This window comes from Trematomus bernacchii, unplaced genomic scaffold, assembly GCF_902827165.1.
Source record: "Trematomus bernacchii unplaced genomic scaffold, fTreBer1.1, whole genome shotgun sequence".
Taxonomy (NCBI): domain Eukaryota; kingdom Metazoa; phylum Chordata; class Actinopteri; order Perciformes; family Nototheniidae; genus Trematomus; species Trematomus bernacchii.
Genome location: NW_022987706.1, coordinates 84,416 through 105,693, shown reverse-complemented (window position 1 = coordinate 105,693; position 21,278 = coordinate 84,416). Strand labels below are relative to the sequence as shown.

The 21,278-nt window shown below is 43.6% G+C and overlaps 2 protein-coding genes across 2 annotated transcripts; both read left to right on the top strand.

Annotated features, from left to right (window-relative positions):
- Positions 1-749: 749 nt before the first annotated feature.
- LOC117490880 (integrin beta-1-like) lies at positions 750-9,472 on the top strand (the record flags this gene model as incomplete). Its single annotated transcript, XM_034140660.1, is given in 4 exon segments — positions 750-915; positions 7,631-7,856; positions 8,516-8,742; positions 9,118-9,472. Coding segments are annotated over 4 exon segments (642 nt in total), but the record flags the coding sequence as incomplete, so codon positions are not given.
- Positions 9,473-10,735: 1,263 nt separating this feature from the next.
- LOC117490881 (histone H4) lies at positions 10,736-11,055 on the top strand. Its single transcript, XM_034140661.1, has one exon. It carries the CDS (start codon positions 10,736-10,738, stop codon positions 11,045-11,047), a length of 312 nt encoding a protein of 103 aa, XP_033996552.1. The 3' UTR covers positions 11,048-11,055.
- The last annotated feature ends 10,223 nt before the right edge of the window (positions 11,056-21,278 follow it).

Genomic DNA, 21,278 nt, shown 5'->3' with positions numbered 1-21,278 from the left:
TAGACAGTAGCTGCCGGGTCCTGCATGAGCACAGCCCCCTCCTTTTTTTTTTTTTAATCAATTTTCCTTTTTTAAAAGCTTTATACCCCAAATCAGCACTTTTGAAACAGGAAGTGAAATAGAGGGATATGAGGCATGGAGGGATATGAGGCATGGTGTTTAGACACTTCATAGACATGTTTTTTATATATTTGTATATATCTGAGACCTATGCTATTGCTAAAAATAGCATGATAGGTGACCTTTAAGTGTAGCCTGATACTTGGAGAACATCTTTCTATCTGCTGTCTTTAGTTTTTTTAGTTTTTCAATAACAAATGTATTTCTTTAATAAAAAAAAGAAATAAAAGAAAATAATATATACATATGTTAGTAATTTAGTTTTTCGGAGAAGGGGTGGGATTAAATAATTGTAAACTTCTTCCCACCCTTTTTTGGATGTGTAATTAAGTAAATTATTTGTTTATATATAATTTAGAATCAATAATATTTTTGTATATCAATTTGACACAATTTTGTACTGTATAATAATTCTCATGTTACATTTTTGTATTATAGTTTTACACATTCAAAATAAATCAAATCAAAATCTGTGAAAGAAGTAGTTAGCATATTAATTGGGTATGTAGAACACATTTACTCACAAAAACCTCTCTCCTTTTCCACAGAACTTCCTCACTGTGGGTGAGTCCAAGTCGGCTCGCTGCGATGATGTGGAGTCCATGAAGAAGATAAATTGTAAGGATGCTAACTGTCGAAAGGACAACAGTACGGACATCTGCAGCAACAACGGAGACTGTGTCTGCGGCACATGTGAATGCAAGAAGCGTGAGAACCCTTCAGAGATCAACAGCGGGAAGTACTGCGAGTGCGACAACTTCAACTGCGACCGCTCCAACAACAAGCTCTGCGGAGGTGAGGCTTGTAGAAATAGAGTTATTTAGACTGAAACCGTTCTCACTGTAAACTCTTTATTTTATTTTTCCTTTATTTAACCAGAATGATCAAATCAAATCAAAATGTATTATAGCCCCACATCACAAGAAGTGCCTCAAAGGGCTGTACAAAGCAAACAAAAGCAAAGACAAAAACAAAATACAAACGTCATAGCATAACAATTATAAAAAACATTATACAACAACAACATAAGTATTGCCATGTGATAAAAGCATGTGACTGAAGTGATGGTAATGTTGATGGAAACTAGGTGATGGAAATGAGTTTACAAGGAAGACAGATGTGAAGAGATGGGTTTTCAGTTTTGAAGGATAGGTCTCATTTAGATAACAAATTATATTTTTCAAGAGAGTCCTGGCACACGAATGGTAACAGCACAGTTACAGACTATTTTAAAACACACAATCATAACACAGTCATACACAGGGGTGCACATAACTTTTTTAGTGAGTTACTCAGATGAGTACCAGGAGACAGCGTTTGGTACTCACCTCCTCAGTGTCTCCTTCACTGTCCTTTATTTACACTTCTTGCATGCTAGATGATGAAGATGCACCTCCCTGTCTCTTTTTAAGCCTCCGATTTGCTTTCTCCAAAACTTGTTGCCAAAACTGTGAAGTCCTTGCATTTCCTGAGGCCAAGTTGAAGGATGAAATACTAAGAAATGATCACATGACTTGAAGTCATATCTGATTTCAGATGTGGGAAGTTACTAAGTACACTTATTCAATTACTATACTTAAGTACAATTTTGAGATATTTGTACTTTACTTGACTTTAATGCTACTTTGTACTTCTACTCCATTACAGTTCAGAGGTAAATTGTGTACTTTTACTCCATTACATGTATTTAATACCGTTAGTTGCTTTACAGATCTGGATGAATGATGTGAAATATAATCAAGTGTTAAATCAGACTTTAGTTCCACCTGGAGTAAATTCACAAGCTACCCTGCAGTATACAAAGTCATTCAAACTAGCTGCACCTTTACCAGCTTTGAGAACACTTTAATGATCAATCATTATAAAACATGTCATATATATTATTCTGAAATGGACCAATCTGCACAATCACTACTATCAAGTACTTTTAGTACTTTAACTATATTTTGATAATACTTTTCAAATTTTACTTGAGGAACATTTTGAATGCAGGACTTTTACTGTAACAGAGTATTCCTACACAAGATATGAGTACTTCTTCCACCTCTGTCTGATTTCAAACTCTTCCATTAACAGCCTGAGTAAGTTTGCAACTGTGTGTTTTACTCTACTTTGTTGTAAATAAAACTGCAGCAGCTTGACCACAGAGCGTGAACGTTGTGATCAGCTGATTTTGCGCAGTTCTCCAGTGTGTGCGCGGGGCACATGTGCACAGGGGAGTCTCCCACTGCAGCCAGTTGGCGGAGTTTTGGCACAATTCTGTTGTTCATACCGACGTTAACCCTGTCTGTGCACACGGTGAACCACTCTGTCATCCGGTGATCTAAGCCTCTGCCTCCTGTAAAGCTTCACAGGTCCGTCGGTTATGTCCTGCGCGGCTCGCCCAGCTCCAGTTCAATCAGTCATAGAAAGTCAGAAGATTTTTTGCAGGGAGCGAAACGGCAACGTAGCTGCTTAATGTCTTTGTTTTTTTTTACATGTCTAGTAGTTTACTCCATTGAGTGTTGACAAGAAACACGTGAAGACGAAATATGTGTTTTGTTTTGATGTTTTGAGGTACGCAAAGGCGCGTAGTGACACAAGTGACGTTACGCAATTCAGATTTGTGCCACGCATGTGTCCTGCGTACCAGTTATGTGCACCCCTGGTCATACAACAAGTTAGCCAAAGCTTTTACAGACACAATGGCTTCAAGGTCATTGAGAGTCGCTTTGAGTTTGTTTAATGAAACCAGCTCTCTGAGTTTCAGCTCAGTTTGCAGCTGGTTCCAAGCACAGGAGCAGCGTAACTGAACGCCGTTTCCCAAGTTCAGTACGGACTTTTGGTTCAGCTAGAAGAAACAAGTCCTCTGAGCGAAGCCGATAAGATCCTGTGCATTTTCGGTTTATGTAGATCCTTAGATAAGGAGGAAGAGCACCAAGAATAGCCTTATATATAAGGATGTGACATGTTTCAGTCTACTACGCGTGGTCAGGGAAGACCAGAGATGCATGGCAAAAGTACACACATCCTTTACTCAAGTAGAAGTACAGATACTCGTGTTTAAAAATACTCCGGTAAAAGTAGAAGTACTGTACTGACTAAACTTCTTTACTCAAGTAAAAGTAAAGAAGTATGGGCTTTGTTAGAAATTAAAATCAATATTGAATGACGTAATTTAGTTTAAACAAACAGTAAGTTCAAAACTGTTTTATTCTGAAAACAGTTCCGGTTAAAGTTTACTTTGAAAAGCTGTATAGAGTGGCGAAGTCCCTCCCACTTACTTCCGGGGTATGGGACCTTATTTCGGAAAAATTATGCATTGAAGTCAATGGGGAGAGAAAACTTATCTTTCGATCCCGTTTGAATTGTGCCATGAATTACACATATGATGTTTGTCAATCTTAAAAAATCATTTCCATGTCAAAAAAGTCACAGTTTGTCTTAAAACTGTTGAAATATAAGACTTTGAAAAATACGAAACTAGAAAGACTACAAATCCCAGAGTCGCGTAAGTGATGTCACAATTGAGACACTACGATACACGTATAATACCGTATATATACGATCAGCGCCATATAGATAGAATCTATCTATATGGCGCTGGCTAAGATAAGATAACTTTAACAAGATACCTGTGTGCTTAGTACCAGGTTGTTATTATACCAGCAATGGGTCTTGCTCGTTCTTTCGCTTCCCGTCTGATGAAAGAGGAGTGTGTGGATCAAGTTAGCTACCTAGCTAGTAGCTAGCACGTTAGTTAGCATTACAGCCTTGTCATTTTTATTAGCCTTAACATGAAGTAACATTAAGTAACCCAAAATGTTAAACAGTAAGAGTAGTAGTCATATTTCGTGAACCCTTTGAATAGTACTGTCACCGGTGTGATCATTCTATAATACACAATTTAAGCCCGGGGGAGAAATGCTAACGCTAACGCTAGCGATCTTCTCTACTTCATGCTATCTGCACAAATGGTTGACATTAAACATTAAAACGACCAGGCAGTTCAGAGAGAATCAAAGGAAGGAAGGCAGGCAGCTTTGCATGACATTCTTCAGGACGTGTTTCATTGTGGTGATAGTGAGGGTAGTCTCTTGTGTTGACAAGACAGTAGTGACGGCCATCTTGGTGACGTGTGTTGTTGACCAGAGATCAGATGTAGTTCTTTGAGCGTTTCACACAAACAAATGTGTTACTTCACAGTTTTACGACACATTTTTTTTTTTTTGACTTGCAAAATTATCTTTTAAATTGACAAACAACATATGTGTAATTCATGGCACAATTCAAACGGGATCGAAAGATAATCTTTCTCTCTCCATTGACTTCAATACATAATTTTTCCGAAATAAGGTCCCATGGAGGTCCACCGGAAGGGGAGGGACTTCGCCACTCTATTGAGAGACGACAACAATGACCACTTCCGGTTTCACGTTTGGATCGATTACAGCCGTTAAAATGCATTAAATAAAAAGTAATGAAAGAGTGTATGAGGAGAAAAGGCGTGTGGAAGTTATACAATGACCACACAACGTTTAAATCCTCTGTTATGTGTGATATCGGACATTGGAGAAAGAGGTGGGAGAACAACGTCACCAGCCGCCATTGAAGGAGGAGCGCTGGATCGATACAGACCAAGCCCCCAGGAAGTGCGCCGGACTCAGATGAAAATATTCGTGCTGGCCAAACGGCGGTACTACACTTCCTTTTGGTTGCCAGGCCCGGAAACACTTTTTCCCATTGACTTACATGGGGAAAGAGTGGTCTGTAAATCGTTGGATAATTTTTTTTAAACTAAATAAACTACCCAGTATGAACACTTGTATTGCCCTTATTAAAAACATTCGTTCCTCAAGTTGTAAAAATGTGCTAATAATGTTATTCTGTGAGTTATTTCCCTCTGCATTATGAATGCGCATCTAACCCACGGGACCACGCCGCCCGGCACGTTCATGTTACGTGTTCAGCACTACATGCGTTTATCTTTACCCATGGATGCACAATAAGAACGGACCCATATCGCCTTACTGCCAGCCCACGGAGCTGTAATAATGGATATATTGCACATGTTTGCTGTAATTCATCATTTGTAAAATATTATACTACATGGGCTGTATATGATTAAATCTTGTACCGTAAATGTTGTATTAAATGAAGTTAATATTACCGACGTAGATTAACGTCCCTGTACAGTAGCTTCTTATTGCACTAAGAAGCTTATTGCACTGTGTATATATATATATATATATACATACATATAGATATATATATATAGATATATATATATATATACAGTGCAATAATTCGTTCATGCTAAATGAAGCTCTGTTGCTTGGATATCACTAGATTCTGTTACAGCGTAATATAAAAGTACATAACGATTGATGTGTAAATTAGCATAATTACTAGCTAACCGCTAGCTGCTAACTGCCGCCTCGTTAATATAAAATCTATCATAACAAACCATTACCATGCTGTCATGAACGTGCGGTGCTGTTACGTGTACGCAAATTGACGTGCTTGATGTGAACAAGCATTTTGGGGGGCATGGTTAAAGTTGCGCATGCGCTATGAGCGCACATACGGGTACTTCTCAGGCATGCCGGGTAATCTGTGACGTTTCGCTCTCTCAAAGGTTGTGCCATTTTATCATCATGCGCGAATGAGCAACTCTCATAGGAATGAATGAGGCCCCGCCTCCCACGCTGTATCCAGTTCTTATTATACATCCATGATACAGACGGAGGACAACGCGATCTCAGGCACTTCTTGACCGGGCCGCCTCCAGACAGCAGCTGCAGCTGCTCTCTCCTCACTCCTTCTGTTTGTTTCATTACCGCGCCATTTAATTAAAGTAACCCATTTGAACCTTTTCAGAGACTCCATTAGTCTCCTTATTGTAAGCTTCTCTCCTGGACGCGAGAATAACGAACACAAATCAACAGCTTTGAAATGTACTTAAAGTGGACCTATCATGCTATATTTAAATGATATATTGTAGGGCCATACCTATATAAGGTATATTTATACGTTTCTGTTTTCAAAATACCAAACAGATCATGATTTTAAGCCATGCCTCATTTCGCTCTATTTGTTGTTCTCCAGCACTGTTTTTGCAAGGGCTGATTCTGTGAGCTGCAGCTGACCACGCCCCCCTGCAGGAGAGGGGAGCACGCTCTGATCAGCTGCTGGGCTGTCAGAAGAGGGGGAGAAAAAGAGATCTCCGTCCTCCGTGTTTTATTATATAGAGTCGTTATTCATTTGTTTTAAAGCTCAATAAATAACAAAGAAGACCTTTGACCGACACTTTTCTAATTTTGTCCGGAAGATTTAAACTTTAACGGACATCTTGACCGGCGAAAGAAAACCTAACTGAAACTCTGCCGCACGGTCCCCTCGTTCCTTGGAAGAGGCGGAGAGGTGGGTGTTTGTCATCTGCTGGTGGACTAACCGGAGAGAATTACAGTGCTTGCCTCGACGGGGAGGGATTGCATTGAATTAAAGCAGCCGGAGCAAACGCTTGCCTCGGGGAGAGAGAAAAAGAGCCACAGCGGAGAATAAACAGAAGGGTAACCATGGTAACTATGTGCGGGAAGTCTTCTTCGCTGCTTTTGTGGCAGACTACAGCGACACTTACAGGCCTGGCATATGTACTACACCGTCTCCAGCGCTTTCGAGCGGCAATGGCCGGCCGTGGCCCAACCCCACATTCCCCTGATAGGTGGAGAGTTGGCCCAATAGCCGTAGCGCCACTTTACTGACGTCAGTAAAGTGTTCAAATCTGGATCAGTTTTGATCAGATCCGTTGCAGCCCCTTTTTTAGAGATTTGGGTATGGAGGAAAATAGAGAGGGTTGTGTTTTCTGACACTTGCTGAGTTCCCTGGAACACTGGGGACACATATTCATGTATAAAAGACGTACACAAGTGCATTTTGCATGATAGGTCCCCTTTAAGTAAAAAGTACCCATAACTGTACCATAAGCTGTTTTAAAGAGTACCTGACCTCCCTTTATATTAATAGAACAATAATGTCATTGTTAGCTAATGAATGTTTCCATGCTGAACAACGGCAACATGACAACGTTTTCATTGGTCCCTCTTCTTTAGAGAAGACCAGGAAATGATGGATACACGGATCGTGTTCAAATCAATAGGCACGCAATGACTCTAAATAATAATGATCACGCCACCAAACACACATTCAAACTAAAGTAACCAGCCTGTTTGGAAAATGTAAGAAGTAGAAAGTACAGGTATTTGGGTTCAACATGTAAGAAGTAGAAAGTACAGGTATTTGTGTTCAAAATGTAAGAAGTAAAAGTAAAAAATGGTCAGAAAAATAAGTAATGGAGTAAAGTACTGATACCAGAAAAATGTACTTAAGTACAGTAACGAAGTATTTGTACTCCACTACTCCCCCCCCCCCCCCCCCCCCCCCCCTCTGGGAAAGAGGGTATAGGTTGCAGTGGTGCGTCAATGTGTTTGATGTTTGAACTCTGTGGTAACTCCTCCCTGTACTTCCCCAGGACACGGCCGCTGTGAGTGCAGGGAGTGCATCTGTGACGCTAACTACACCGGCAGCGCCTGCGACTGCTCGCTGGAGACGGCCACCTGCCTCGCCAAGAAGAACAGGCAGATCTGTAACGGCCGCGGCACGTGTGAGTGTGGAATCTGCAAATGCACCGACCCCAAGTTCCAGGGTTCTACCTGCGAGATCTGCCCCACCTGCCCCGGGGTCTGCGCCGAGCAAAAGTGAGTCTGGAGCTAGCATGCTTAGCTGGAAATTGTGAAATCTTAAAATATAGTATTTTATTTATTTATTTGTTTATTCCACACATGGCAGCTAAAAAAAAATCTACTTGAAAGTCAGAGGATTTAAGGTAATGTTAGAGATGGGTGACTTTGCAGTAAGATTTGACTTACTTGGTGTGTACATTCTTTGAAACAGAATTGATGCCTTAATGTTTGGACATTACATTTGCTGGGAATATAATTGAATACATTAAAATAAATACAAACATGTAATGTTTTTATTTTCTGGTATCATGACCTGAGAGTCTCTAAATGATAGGCTACATGTCTGCCTCTGTGTTCCTCCATTTTCTTCATCATCATGTAGTTCACTTTCTCAAGATGTTTCTCTACATCTACCAATGTGTAATAATAATAATAATAATAATAATAATAGATTACATTTGTATAGCGCCTTTCAAGGGACCAAAGTCCGCTTTACATGGTGCACAAACAAACAAAAGGGACAAATAATAATAAAGTAAAGATTAAATAAATAGCAGTAGGAGTGGAAGCAGGGGGACTGTGATGGGTTAGGGGTCAAAGGCCATGGTGAACTGGGACTAATGAATATTATAAAACACACAGACAGTAAATGAACCCTTCTTCCTCGTCTTCAGAGACTGCGTGCAGTGCCGAGCGTTCGAGGCCGGAGAGAAGAATGACACGTGTGAGCGCGACTGCAGCTACTTCCAGCTGATCAAAGTGAAGGACCGCGAGAATATGCCCCAGCCCACCGACCAGAGCTTCCGCCTGACCCACTGCAAGGAGCGCGACGCCAACGACTGCTGGTTCTACTATATCATCAGGAACGACACCAAGGAGGTCTACGTGTTGGAGACGCTGGGTACGATTAGACTGCTGCATTTAGCTTAAATCTATACCAAAAAATGAACTCCAGACAGCATCAGAATCAGAATACCTGAGTCCCTTTTGTTATTGTGAGACAATCCTGCACATGGTTCACCATCAAAAGGCAAGGAAGAGAAGTGCTACCAAACAAATAGCGTTTAAAAGGATTTAGAATTTAAAAAAACACTGCCTTTACAAGTATTTTTTGGGCCTCAACGATGCTGCAATGATCTGTTTGGTATTTGGAGCCAAACACTTCAGAGACATGTTTTGTATATATCTGAGACCTATAATATATTGATGGAAAAACAGTATAATAGGGGACCTAAATAGGGGATTTAATTTTGTTTCTCTCGTTTCCCCCCCTCAGATTGCCCTGCTGGCCCGGAATGAGATGTCAGGGCAATAGGTCTGTAGCTGGATGGATCTGAAGGGTCTTTCCCTGGCTTTAGGATGGGCACTATTATTGCTTGTTTCCACACTGATGGAAGTTGTCCAGTATCCCCGACCCAGTCTCACGGCATTTCATATTATAGTCACGACATTTAATCTATTGATTCGTGTTCATCAACACGATTTTCACCTTTTTTTCGTGTCACAGAACGATTTTAAAAGCAATGTATTTCTATTGGTAGTATGTTTCGTGCCTGCAATACGTCTTTTTGTCCGGTCGGGTCTTGGAAGACTGGAAGCTGTGTGTTTCATAAAAACATTTTCTTACTCAATATCAAGCCACGATTATTGTTTTTATTTTATATCGTATAATGTCAGACTTTTTTTGCCGTCCGCGAGGAAAAGAAATGGGGCTCAGGATACTGAAATCTGTATTTTTTAAATCTTTTTTTCCTTCTAATGTGTTATTCTTTTCTAAATAACACACTGTTATTTACTCAACAATAACACACAAGCATCCTTGTTTTTATTTGTTTAATTCTATAATCTCTGGCTTTTTTGCCGTCCGTCAGGAACTGAATTTCAAAATAAAGTCACCGGAAACAGACGTAGGCGATACACACCCACCAAACTGATTACCCAAGATCCTCAGCTATGGTTGAAGCTCGCTGATTGGATTTTTTAGCCGCAATGCATGTTGGGATATGGTCTTTATGCGATATGAAATCCGAAAAACATTTTAAAAAAGAAAATAATACTTTATTCCGAGTGTGCTTGCTTTTTCTCTTTGAAAGTCATCACATAACGGCATTGTAATACACGGTTCGGCTGCATTAAATATTGCACATCTGCCGTAGTTCTTTATTTATAGAGCCCTGATGAGAAGACCTTTGGACGAACTGGAAGAAATGCCGCCGAAACTGATACGTGACGTGGATAATAAATATATCAGCAATTAAACAACATCTTCAATTTCTTTTCACACAATACGTCTCCTTGCAGTATCAATACTAATACGGCTGACTTTTATATTTGATCCAATTGGTAGATAGGTTATATTTACACCATAACGATGCAGAGCTGATAGACAGGGACTTGTATTCAGGAGTTGCTGTATTAATACATTAGCTATATAATAATAGTACCTGTCAATTATATAGCACATTTTCCCGATGCTCAAAGCGCTTACATATATAATTGTTAAATCTCTCGCTGTTCTATATATTACCACATGAACCAAAGAACATTAATTAGCCTTCATAAATGCATTTAATGCAATGCTAAAGGTTTGGAGTTCACTCATTTGTGTCTTATCTTTGATATATAAACTCAATGAGTGATGAAAATGCGAATAATGAAAAATGGTACCAAAAAATGAGACAGTTAATGACTGAATACATTTCCATAAAAGCTTGTCACTTTACTTAATCACAAAGCACTGCAACAGCGTTGCATTATTAACTTTATTTAAATATGGAAGTTTACATTTACATGTCTTTAAATTAAATATCTTTAAAAAAGGTAAATCATACAGTCAGGAGAGAAGAGTCATAACTTGTTGAACTTTATTGGAGCAAAAATAGTGATACCCGAAAATGAGCGGAAGAGGAAAAGGAGGAAAGGGACTGGGAAAAGGAGGCGCCAAGCGTCACCGTAAAGTTCTCCGTGATAACATCCAAGGAATCACCAAGCCCGCAATCCGTCGTCTGGCTCGCCGTGGCGGAGTGAAGCGTATCTCCGGTCTGATCTACGAGGAGACCCGTGGGGTGCTGAAGGTCTTCCTGGAGAATGTGATCCGTGATGCCGTCACCTACACCGAGCACGCTAAGAGAAAGACTGTGACCGCCATGGATGTGGTGTATGCCCTGAAGAGGCAGGGCCGCACTCTGTACGGCTTCGGAGGTTAAACATCTACACCCTGATATACAAAAACAACGGCTCTTTTAAGAGCCACCCAAAGTACTTAAAGAGTCCGTTTCCTTTCGATATCGACAATATCACACATTTTGCAGTCGATGAACATTATATCAATCCCAAATTCCATCTCCAAAACAGAACTCTTGCTAGGATACTTGATATTAAAAATGTCACCTATTGGACAATGTTGTTTATCCGACATCTAAGATGTACAAATCAATTATATGTTCTAAATACCACATAGGGTTTTGACACAAGTCAGCCACTGGGTATTGTCCACAGTAATCAACGTATAATCTAATATTAGGAAATGTAAGGTGCTTTGAGGACTTTGGAAAGCCCTCAAATAAATACCATCAATTCATAATTAAGTCCAAATGTATTTCAATAGTCAGGAAAGGGATTTCTCAGAGCATCATTATTGGTTGTCTGAATTGCAATCAATGTATTGTCACACTTCATCCGTCCGGGGGTTCCTAAACAAAAACGTGAGAAAAGTCCAGAAATGTTTCTAGATTGTTATTAAACTAAACTATTGTTTATGTTTTAGTATTGTACTGTCAAATATCAAATGTCGGTGTAGATTTTAAGCTTTTCTTGGCTTGATGACATTCGTGGTGACACGGATACAAATGGTTTTGGAAAAGTTTTGAAATTCAGAATGTGAAAGGTGTAGGAGCCCTGAAAGCCTTGTGTTCATGGCACATGAAACATCCAACATATTGTACATAGGTTTTAATATATTTGAGCGCCCTTTTCTATAGAAAAAGACACCAGTGCCTTAGTATCCTTTCTCTGTTGGGATCACACTAATCCTCTCAAATGTACAGAGAAAATATTAATTTGTGCTGGATCTGGTTGCCATTAACATGTAACACAATTCTGCAGCAGCTTGAATTGATTTCATCCAATTGGTTCCTGTTCAAACATCTCAGTAAAAATTGGTTAAAAGCTGAAATGAATTAGCCTTTTTGAGACAGCTTCTTTAGCTAACGTGTTGTGATAAGTCAATAACCTTGTCAACCTCGAACAGATGTTCACTCTGTGATCATTAATAGGAACATTCTTACTATATGCTGACGATACTTTACTATATATTAAAAAGCCATTTAGCAGGTTTTACATGTTTTGTGTCCCCCTTTTTAATGTAGCATCACATGAACTAAAATTGTGATAAAAAACTTCAATTATTTATTTTAGGATGAGGTTTTAAAGACGTTTTGTTGTAAAGGAAATCCACCTCCTCAATCAGGTTAAATTAAATCATTGTCCGGTTGCAGTAAAGAACATTTCCGATCATTTTAAGGTGCTCTGACTGTCAAGATGTTCTTTATTTGCTCATGAGAACCACACTGTTTTAAAATATCTACTACATATGTTTACATTAGAAGACACAGACACAGGTTATCAAAATTATAATAATTTCCGTCTGAACAAATGTGTTTTTTCCCCTTTTGCTGAAGGATAGTTGGGACCCCAGGCCAGACTCAAAAGACTTTCCATGGGGTAAATTCTGCTGCTGGAGTACTGACTGGAAGTAGTGCTGATATCATGTCTACCATATCCTCTTAAAATACTCTGTCCAACCATATCAGTCTCAGGAAGAAAGGTTTTTTAACGCTTATTAAAAGAAAAACATGCATTCTTGTACTCAGGAGGGGACATTGACAGAGGATTACTGGAAAAGTACACAGTAAGTACTTCATAGTGCTTGTGGGGGTAGTTTCAGTAGTACTGAGTCCAACAGGATCAATCTCACGAATAACTAATGGCAACAAAAAATAATTCCCTCATCAAACTTAGAAGTGGCTTGATTTGGTTCTCAGCAGGGGACTTTGACAGAGTATTTCTCAATAAATACACAGTAAAAGTACTTCAATGTATTTTTAGTAGTAGGCTAACTAATACAAAGTCAAACAGTATCAATTTCATTAAGAACTAATGGTAAAATTGTATTTTTATCACTCATCAAAGACAGCAGAAAACATGCATTATGTACTATGGAGGGGACTCTGACAGAGGATTACTCACAAAGTACACAGTAAAAGTACTTCATTTCATTTCTGGTAGCAGTCAAACTAGTACCGAGTCCAACAGTGTCAGTTTTATTAAGAACTTGTGGTAAAAAATATTTGTATCACTCATTGAATATAGCAGGAAAAGAAATTAAGAGCAGCTGATTTGAAAAAACAAACTTGAGAGACGGCTGAGGTGACCGCAGTGCAGAATCGCTGTATAGTTTAAATCTCCTAACAATGTTGTCCATTTTAGACATAGGCCTATTTACAGCCCTTAATAACATTCATTTTCTGGGCTCAATATGTGTCTTGGCCGTTTTCGTTGTGATCACTAAACTCACCTTGTTTCCCCTTGTTTATAATATCACCGTTCCAAGCAAACGAGGGCTTTTGTTTTGAAATCACTTGCGCGAGTTTCGCCCCGCCCCTCGCTCCAATGACCATTACGCCGCATCCACACGGCGGCGTGCGAAAAAAAAAACATTTTCACCCAAATCACATCAGAGGTGGGTTGCGGTCGAATAGTCCAAAACATCAGCTCCTAAATTCTAACCCTATCGTCTATTCCTTGACCTCTGAGTGAAACGTCATGGGGTTAAGGGATAGTGGATAGGAGAATTCAAAAGGATTTAGGAGAAGAGACTGCGGTACTTTAGAGAATCCGACTGCACTTTCACTATCCGACGTGTTTATGATGCGCCAGCGGAGGTCATAAATGTGCGTCTGCTGCTGTGGGGAAACTATGGAAACTACAGTTTTCTATACAGCGGACTACAACATGGATGTTTAATAAGAACGAGGGACTACTGTAAACTCATCTAGAGACTCTGCACCGTGCTCTGATGCTGTTGTTTTATGCTTTATGAACGGGGACAACAGAGAAACATATTCTTCATGACCAAAGTTGGAATTGAAATAAAAAAGGAAAGTGAAACTTATGCTCGTCACCCTCTCCCTCCGGTCCACATTAATACAAATGATCCCAATACGTATGATTGTATGAAAATATCTTAAAATCAATACAAATGTATTTATTATAAACGTTAGTCCTTAACATCTATCACTGTGTATCACCATTCAAACATCTTTTAAAAGTTGAACAAACCCCACACAGCTCAGTAAAGACTGTGAAATGTTGACTTTATTTGATCATTTCAGTAAAAACTAACGTTCATATTTCTCTTTTTGATTATAATACTGATGAACGTTCAAAACAAAGCACTTTGGCAACTTACCACATACGTTTTAAAATGCTTAATAAGCACCGTAACTTTCATGATATCATTTCTCGGTCATAATCGGTTGTTTCCGTGAACGGCTGACTGTTGTGTGGGGCAGCATTTTCTCCTCTCCTTTCGGTGAGGGAGGTCCAGTGGTTCCTAAGCTAAAGGAGGTTATAAATGAAGTTTGAAACCTCCTTTCCTTTCATTTAGAGAATTCGAACGGCACTTATCATGGCTGCCACTGAGGGACTTCCGGGTCATTCCTAACGGAAGGTTCCTAAGCTAAATGGACTATTCGACCGCAACCATGGAGTGGTTTTGGCTAAACCTCTCTAAAAAGGTCAAATGTCGCTTGTTTTGCATCAATCTTGATACAGGGTACTTATTTTATGTTGTACTTTGGATTCCTAAAGCTTTTAGTCTACTAACCCATCATCCAAGGGTAGTTCTATTTCGTCCCTACTGACCGCCAGAGGCGGTGCTTTTAGCACTGGATATGTCCATCGTGCGCATGCGCAGTACGAGTACCAATATCAATATCAACAAAGTCACCTGTGACCCACGTGACACCGGCTATATCAGCCAGTGTCATCAGAGGATCTGTTCCTTTCATCTTCTCGCTGCGCGAGAGTACCGTGGCTGCATTCTTGCAGCCTACAGCGTTCAGGTTTGAACGTTTGATCTGAGGGATTTCTCTGCATACAGCTGGCCGCGTGCAGCTTCGCGACTGATAGTCGGAGCTACGGGTTGTTAACGCGTCCTCCAGGAGCTGTGGCCGGCTGTGCGCCGTGCAGAGCCTCGACGGACAGGTTCGTGTCAACTTGTGGTGACGGCTGTGTTCCCGCACCCTCTCCCAGCTAAGTTGTCCTGATTGCTGTCTTGTTATTGTCGGGCTACTTTCTGGTGACGACAGTGTTCTCGCCTCCTCTCCCATAAAGTTGCCCTTATGATGCTCTTTCGAAAGTTCTGCTTGTGGCGTTGTCAGTGGCGTTTTTATATGTACAAAAGTGGTGGGGCACAAAAAACTTAGATGTCTATAGCTTCTGCAGTGACGTGCAGTGAGGTTCATGGCTGGTGAGGCACTGGCACTGACTCTTCAGGTTTACAAATATTATATTTTGACCTAAACCAAAATATAATATTATTTTCAAAAGCTTTTTTTGTCTGATGCTTCGATTAATTTTAAACAGACAGTTCAACAAAAGGATACCCAAAAAATGTAATTTTATCATTTAAATATTGAATTGTTCTCTCTTAGTAAGATCCCATTTTCAATAAAATTGCGGTCTTACCTTGACTTGAAGATGAAGTCCATTTGCCTATCCTTCTGGACGAACATTTCTATTACTTTTTTGTAAAAGTCCTCCTTGTAGTTTCAAAAGTCTATCATAAATCTAATCGATAGATTTATGATAAAAAAATTATAAAAGTAGGGTAGACATGTGGATGTTATCCGGCTGAACAAAACGTGCATTTATCTAACAGGTACGTTTCCCACAGATCTTATTTCGAGCTATTTTCTAAAATCCTATGGAGAGACCTCATTGCTTTTTTGTGCTTACTTCCTGGTTTTAGGACGCGTCACTGCAGCTCTCTCGTCTCCTCTTCACACACACCACACTTTTCGCGGCACACGTACTTACAGCCAATCAGCTCTGAATGATGTGAGATGACGTATGGTGGGGATGGCAGCTCCGTGCCCCTCTGGTCATTATTTTTTTGCCACACACATTAACGGGGGAAATACTCTGAGCATGCGCAGTGTAGTTTTTACAGTCATCGTTCACTTCACAGCGAGAGGAAGGGGCATGATCAGGTTTTGTCCCACATGGCTCTAAACAGCTCAATAGGCACACACTGTGACTGTAGACACACTAATTAGAAGAACACAGACTAAAACAGCAATGTACAGACGAATCAGATGATTAAACGTGATCTTAAAATATATTTTATATATTTTTTTATTTTTTTTTTGCATTTTTTGTAATCATTATTTGTAATACTTTCTGCTGACACTAGGTGGGGCTGTGCCCCACCTGCCCCTAATGACCAGTCGCCACTGGGCGTTGTGCCCGAGCTATCTTTAGCATTTGAGTTCCCAGCTTTCGCTGTGTCTCTCATTTAATATGTATGGAAAGCCCACAGTGCCATAATTTGCCTCTTTTTTGTTAGGTGCAGAGAGTAAGGTTACTGCTGTAACCATGGCCTATGGTTCTTGCGGGCTGTTCTATTCCTTAGAAGCTAATTAGCTTCATTTTCAGCGACTGCAGTAGCGCTATATTGTTGTATTTGCCACTCCTAGTGCTAGTCTCCTAGCACTAGGATGGGTAGATGCGGAGAACAATCTTCACTGTGTGTGCTGTGTGCTCCGCATGTGTGGCCATTCACCGGCCACGGTTACTTTTGCCATAGTTATTACTGTAGCTACGGTTCTAAGCCGTTTAAGTATTGGCCATAGTTACTACTGTAACTACGGGTCTACGCCTTGTAAATACTGGCCGTAGTTACTACTGTAACTACAGTTCTAAGCCGCGTAAGTACTGGCCATAGTTCCTACTGTAACTACGGTTCTAAGCCGCGTAAGTACTGGCCATAGTTACTACTGTAACTACGGGTCTACGCCGTGTAAATACTGGCCATAGTTACTACTGTAACTATGGTTCTAAGCCGCGTAAGTACTGGCCATAGTTACTACTGTAACTACGGTTCTAAGCCGCGTAAGTACTGGCCATAGTTACTACTGTAACTACGGTTCTACGCCGCGTAAATACTGGCCATAGTTACTACTGTAACTACGGTTCTAAGCCGCGTAGGTACTGGCCATGGTTACTACTGTAACTACGGTTCTACGCCGTGTAAATACTGGCCATAGTTACTACTGTAACTACGGGTCTAAGCCGTGTAAGTACTGGCCATAGTTACTACTGTAACTACGGTTCTAAGCCGTGCAAGTACTGTCCATAGTTACTACTGTAACTACGGTTCTAGGCCGTGTAGGCTGGCCATGGTTACTACTGTAACTACAGCTCTGTGCTGTTCTCTTCTTTGGAAGCTAGTTATCTGGTCTTAAACATTGTGTTTTTTGACTTGATTTCGCTTGATTGTTAGCAGCAGCCGCTTGGCTAACACCTTGCATGGACCGTTTAGCTTCATTATTTAACTCAGCTGGTGAAGGCAGTGCTCTCGCTCCCGCTCCCGGTAACGTTGCCCTGTAACGTATCACTCTGGCTATTAGCAGCGGCCACTTGGCTAACATCTGGCGTGTTCGGCGTGCTGCTTGATTCTTAGCAGCAGCTGCCTGGCTAAGCTGCCCTGTTAAGCTTCTTCGTTTAATCTAGCCAGGTGTAGGCAGTGCTCTCGCTCCCGCTCCCTCTGCTAGTAACGTGGGTGTAGGTCATTCACATCCCCCTCTGTGTTCGGCGAGTAGGAGCAGTGCTCTACTCTTTCCGTTCAGCAGGTAGCCGGTGAAGGCTGTGTTACCGCACCCGCTCCCGGTTAGGCTGCATCTGGCATTTGTCTCTGACTCAACCAGTGAAGGCAGTGTTCTCGCCCCCGCTCCTGGTAGACGTGTACTTGATTCTAGCTGCAGCCGGCCGGCTAAGCTGTCCTGTTGAACTTCTTTATTTAATCGCTCCCTCTGCTGGTAGCTCCGTGCTTCGTTTACTCGGCTAGGTGAAGGCAGTGCTCTCGCTCCCCGCTCCCTCTGCTAGTAGCCTTGCACTTTCATTTACTCAGCTAGGTGAAGGCAGTGCTCTCGCTCCCCGCTCCCTCTGCTAGTAACGTGGGTGTAGGACATTACACCCCTCTCGTGTTCGGCGAGTAGGAGCATTGCTCTACTCTTTCCGTTCAGCAGGTAACTGGTGAAGGCTGTGTTCTCGCACCCCGCTCCCGGTTACGCTGCATCTGGCATTCGTCTCAAACTTAACCAGTGAAGGCAGTGCTCTCGCCCCCGCTCCTGGTAGACGCTAAAACTGCCTTGTTCGTTAATCCAGCTAGGTGAAGGCAGTGCTCTCGCTCCCGCTCCCTCTGCTGGTAACGTGGGTGTAGTTACATCCCTCTTTGTATTCGGCGAGTAGGAGCATTGCTCTACTCTTTCCGTTCAGCAGGTAACTGGTGAAGGCTGTGTTCTCGCACCCCGCTCCCGGTTACGCTGCATCTGGCATTCGTCTCAAACTTAACCAGTGAAGGCAGTGTTCTCGCCCCCGCTCCTGGTAGACGCTAGACTGCCTTGTTTATTATCCAGCTAGGCGAAGGCAGCGCTCTCGCCCTCTGCCGGTAACGTGGGTGTAATTACATCCCTCTTTCTGTTCGGCGAGTAGCAGCACCGCTCTACTCTTTCCGTTAAACAGGTAGCTGGTGCAGGCTGTGTTCCCGCACCCGCTCCCGGCTACGCTGCATCTGGCTACCCACAGAATGGCTCATTCATGTGGGCTGTCCCCTAAGGTGGATCGGTTAGCTGCCATCATGGAGCAGACAAAGCCGCTCCTGTTGGCCCTTCAGCCAGGGGCCGGTGTGGGGGCTACTAGCTTGCTCCTTCGGTTGCCACACCTCTGCTTGAGGATGCCATGTTGCTAGCGGCTCCGGCTGAACCGCTTCTTGAAAAAGGGGGGGCGGGGCCCCGCTCACCCCCGAAGAGGCTCCCCACTCCTCTGCTCAGAGCTCTTTGCAGGGCACGGAGGACGGCTCCATGGCGGCCATTATTCGTGCGGCCCTGGTACGCTTGCAGCTTCAGGTTCCGTAGGCCGACCCAGGCTAGCGCCTTCTTCAGGCATAACCCTGCCCCTTTCATTCCCACTGTTCCTCCTTTAGAGGAGTACCTGAGGGAGCTCCATGCATGCTAGAGACACACCAGGGCCCTCTCCCACTCTGCTGCCATGCAGGATCCGGCGAGGGTGGGGCTGGGTTGCTTGCCATCCATTGAGCCTGCCATCGCCTCCCCGATTCTGGCCCCGGATGCCAGGCGCCCTCGGCCTCAGTGCAGGGTCACAAACGAGCTGCTCTGTAAGGCCTACGACACAGCGGCACAGGAACTCCCTCTCCCATCTGATACTGGCTGTCTCTACCTCTCTGCAGCAGGCTCCGGCTGAGCCTTCTTTGCTGGGCCTCAGTGATGCATCACTGCAAGCCTTTGCCCTAATGCTAGGGAATTGCGACGAGTCATGTCCTTTTGGTGCAGACTCGTCGCCAGGTTTGGCCTGCTTAGTCACCACTGTCGGAGACATGTCCTCCGTAGTGTGCCAGTCGAGTCAGGGGAGCTGTTTGGGGCAGCTGCCCTGTAGGCATTGGAGCGTGCTGCCCAAGCTAGGCAGACCAGGCAGCAGCTCTCTGGTCTTTATAGGCCTGTGCCCACTCCCAGCAGGCCCAGGGGCCCCTCTAGCAGCCGCACTCAGCCACCAGCTTACAGTGGTGGTCTGCGCAGGTCCCAGCGGCCCACTCATCCGTTGTGCCCCCGGCTGCCGGCCTTCTAGGCGGCCTCGTGCCTCAGAGCCTTACCGGCCTCCCCCCCAGCAGCAGCTCAGCTACTGGGCTGTCTGTACTTCCGGCCCTTGGGTGGTTTTCACCTTAACCCAGGGGTACGAACCGCAGTTCCGGCCCCTAGCCTTCGGCCGGGCCAAAATGACAGTCGTCAGCGATCCGGCAGATGCCCTAGCTCTAGCCAGGAGTTGTCCGTCCTTCTGCCCAAGGAGGCAATCGAGCCAGTAGACCCTCTGCTTAGCCCAGGGGGTTCTACTCTGCGTACTTTCTCGTGGCCAAGAAAGTCTGCGGATTTCACCTGCTCTTGGACCTCAGAGGAATCGACAGATTCCTGGAGGTGCTGCCATTCCATATGCTGACCGCAGCACATGCACAGTGGGAGTGGTTCGCAACCGTGGACTTTAGGGATGCCTACTTCCTCGGGGGCCGGGCAAGAGGGTGCCTGATATTCAGTTCCTCCGGCCCTTGGGCAGACTGACGGCTGCCTCAGCCGTTGGGCCCTTAGGCCCGCTGTCGTTGTGCCCCATGTGGCTGATCAGCCTTCTCTTGGATGCCAAGTGGCACAGGCACAGGAAAGTCAGAGCGTTGCAGCGTTGTCTCCACTCTCTGTCACGCCGGAGGGGCAGGGTCTATCTCCTGATGGGCGTGCCCATGGGCGCCATCCCATCCCGCCAGGAGACCGTCACCATAGGTGCATGTCTCTTAGGGTGGGGTGCAGTGCGGCAGGGCAGGACCGCTCAGGGTCAGTGGTCTGCTCAGGAGGGTGCACCTCATGTCAGCGTGCTAGAGCTTCGGGCTGTGCAGCTTGCACTCACGTACTTTCTACCCCAACTGAGAGGCAAGAATATGCATGTTCCTTGGGACAGCAGGTACACTGTTGCCCAGACGGCAGTCCCTTCTAGATAGTGGACGTTCTCACTCCACTCGGAATTTATGTGGCTGCTATTTCTGCCCGACATGTTCGGGTCGACGGCGCCACGGCGGGGTGCCTCAGGTCGGTGTCCCTCTTCCTGAAGAGGGGCTTTATGGCAGCGTCCCCCTAGCACCCCGAGGGCTCCGGCTTGGGACCTGCCCCTGCTGCCGGATGCCCTGTCATCTCCTCCCTTCGAGCCCCTGGCCCAGGTGGGGCTTTGGTGGCTGCCCACGAAGGCAGCATTTCTGCTTGCCATGGCCTCAGGGAGGCAAGTCGGGGAGTTACATGTCATCTCCATAAACGATACATGCCCGAGGTGGGACTCTCAGGTGTTGCCCTTGGCATTCCTGCCCAGGGTGCTTCCACAAACCCACTTCAATCAGCCTGCCCAGCTAGCACGCTTTGACATTCGGGAGAACGGCACGTCGAAGTTGCTGTGCCCTGTGGGTGCCCAAAGGGCAAATATCGAGGCTACTGCCTGTATACGGCAGTCGGAGCAACTCTTGTTTTTGCCATAGCGGCACTAAAGGAGGTGTGCCCTCTACCAGTGGCTGCCCCACTGGGTCGTCGATACCATCTCACATGCCTACGG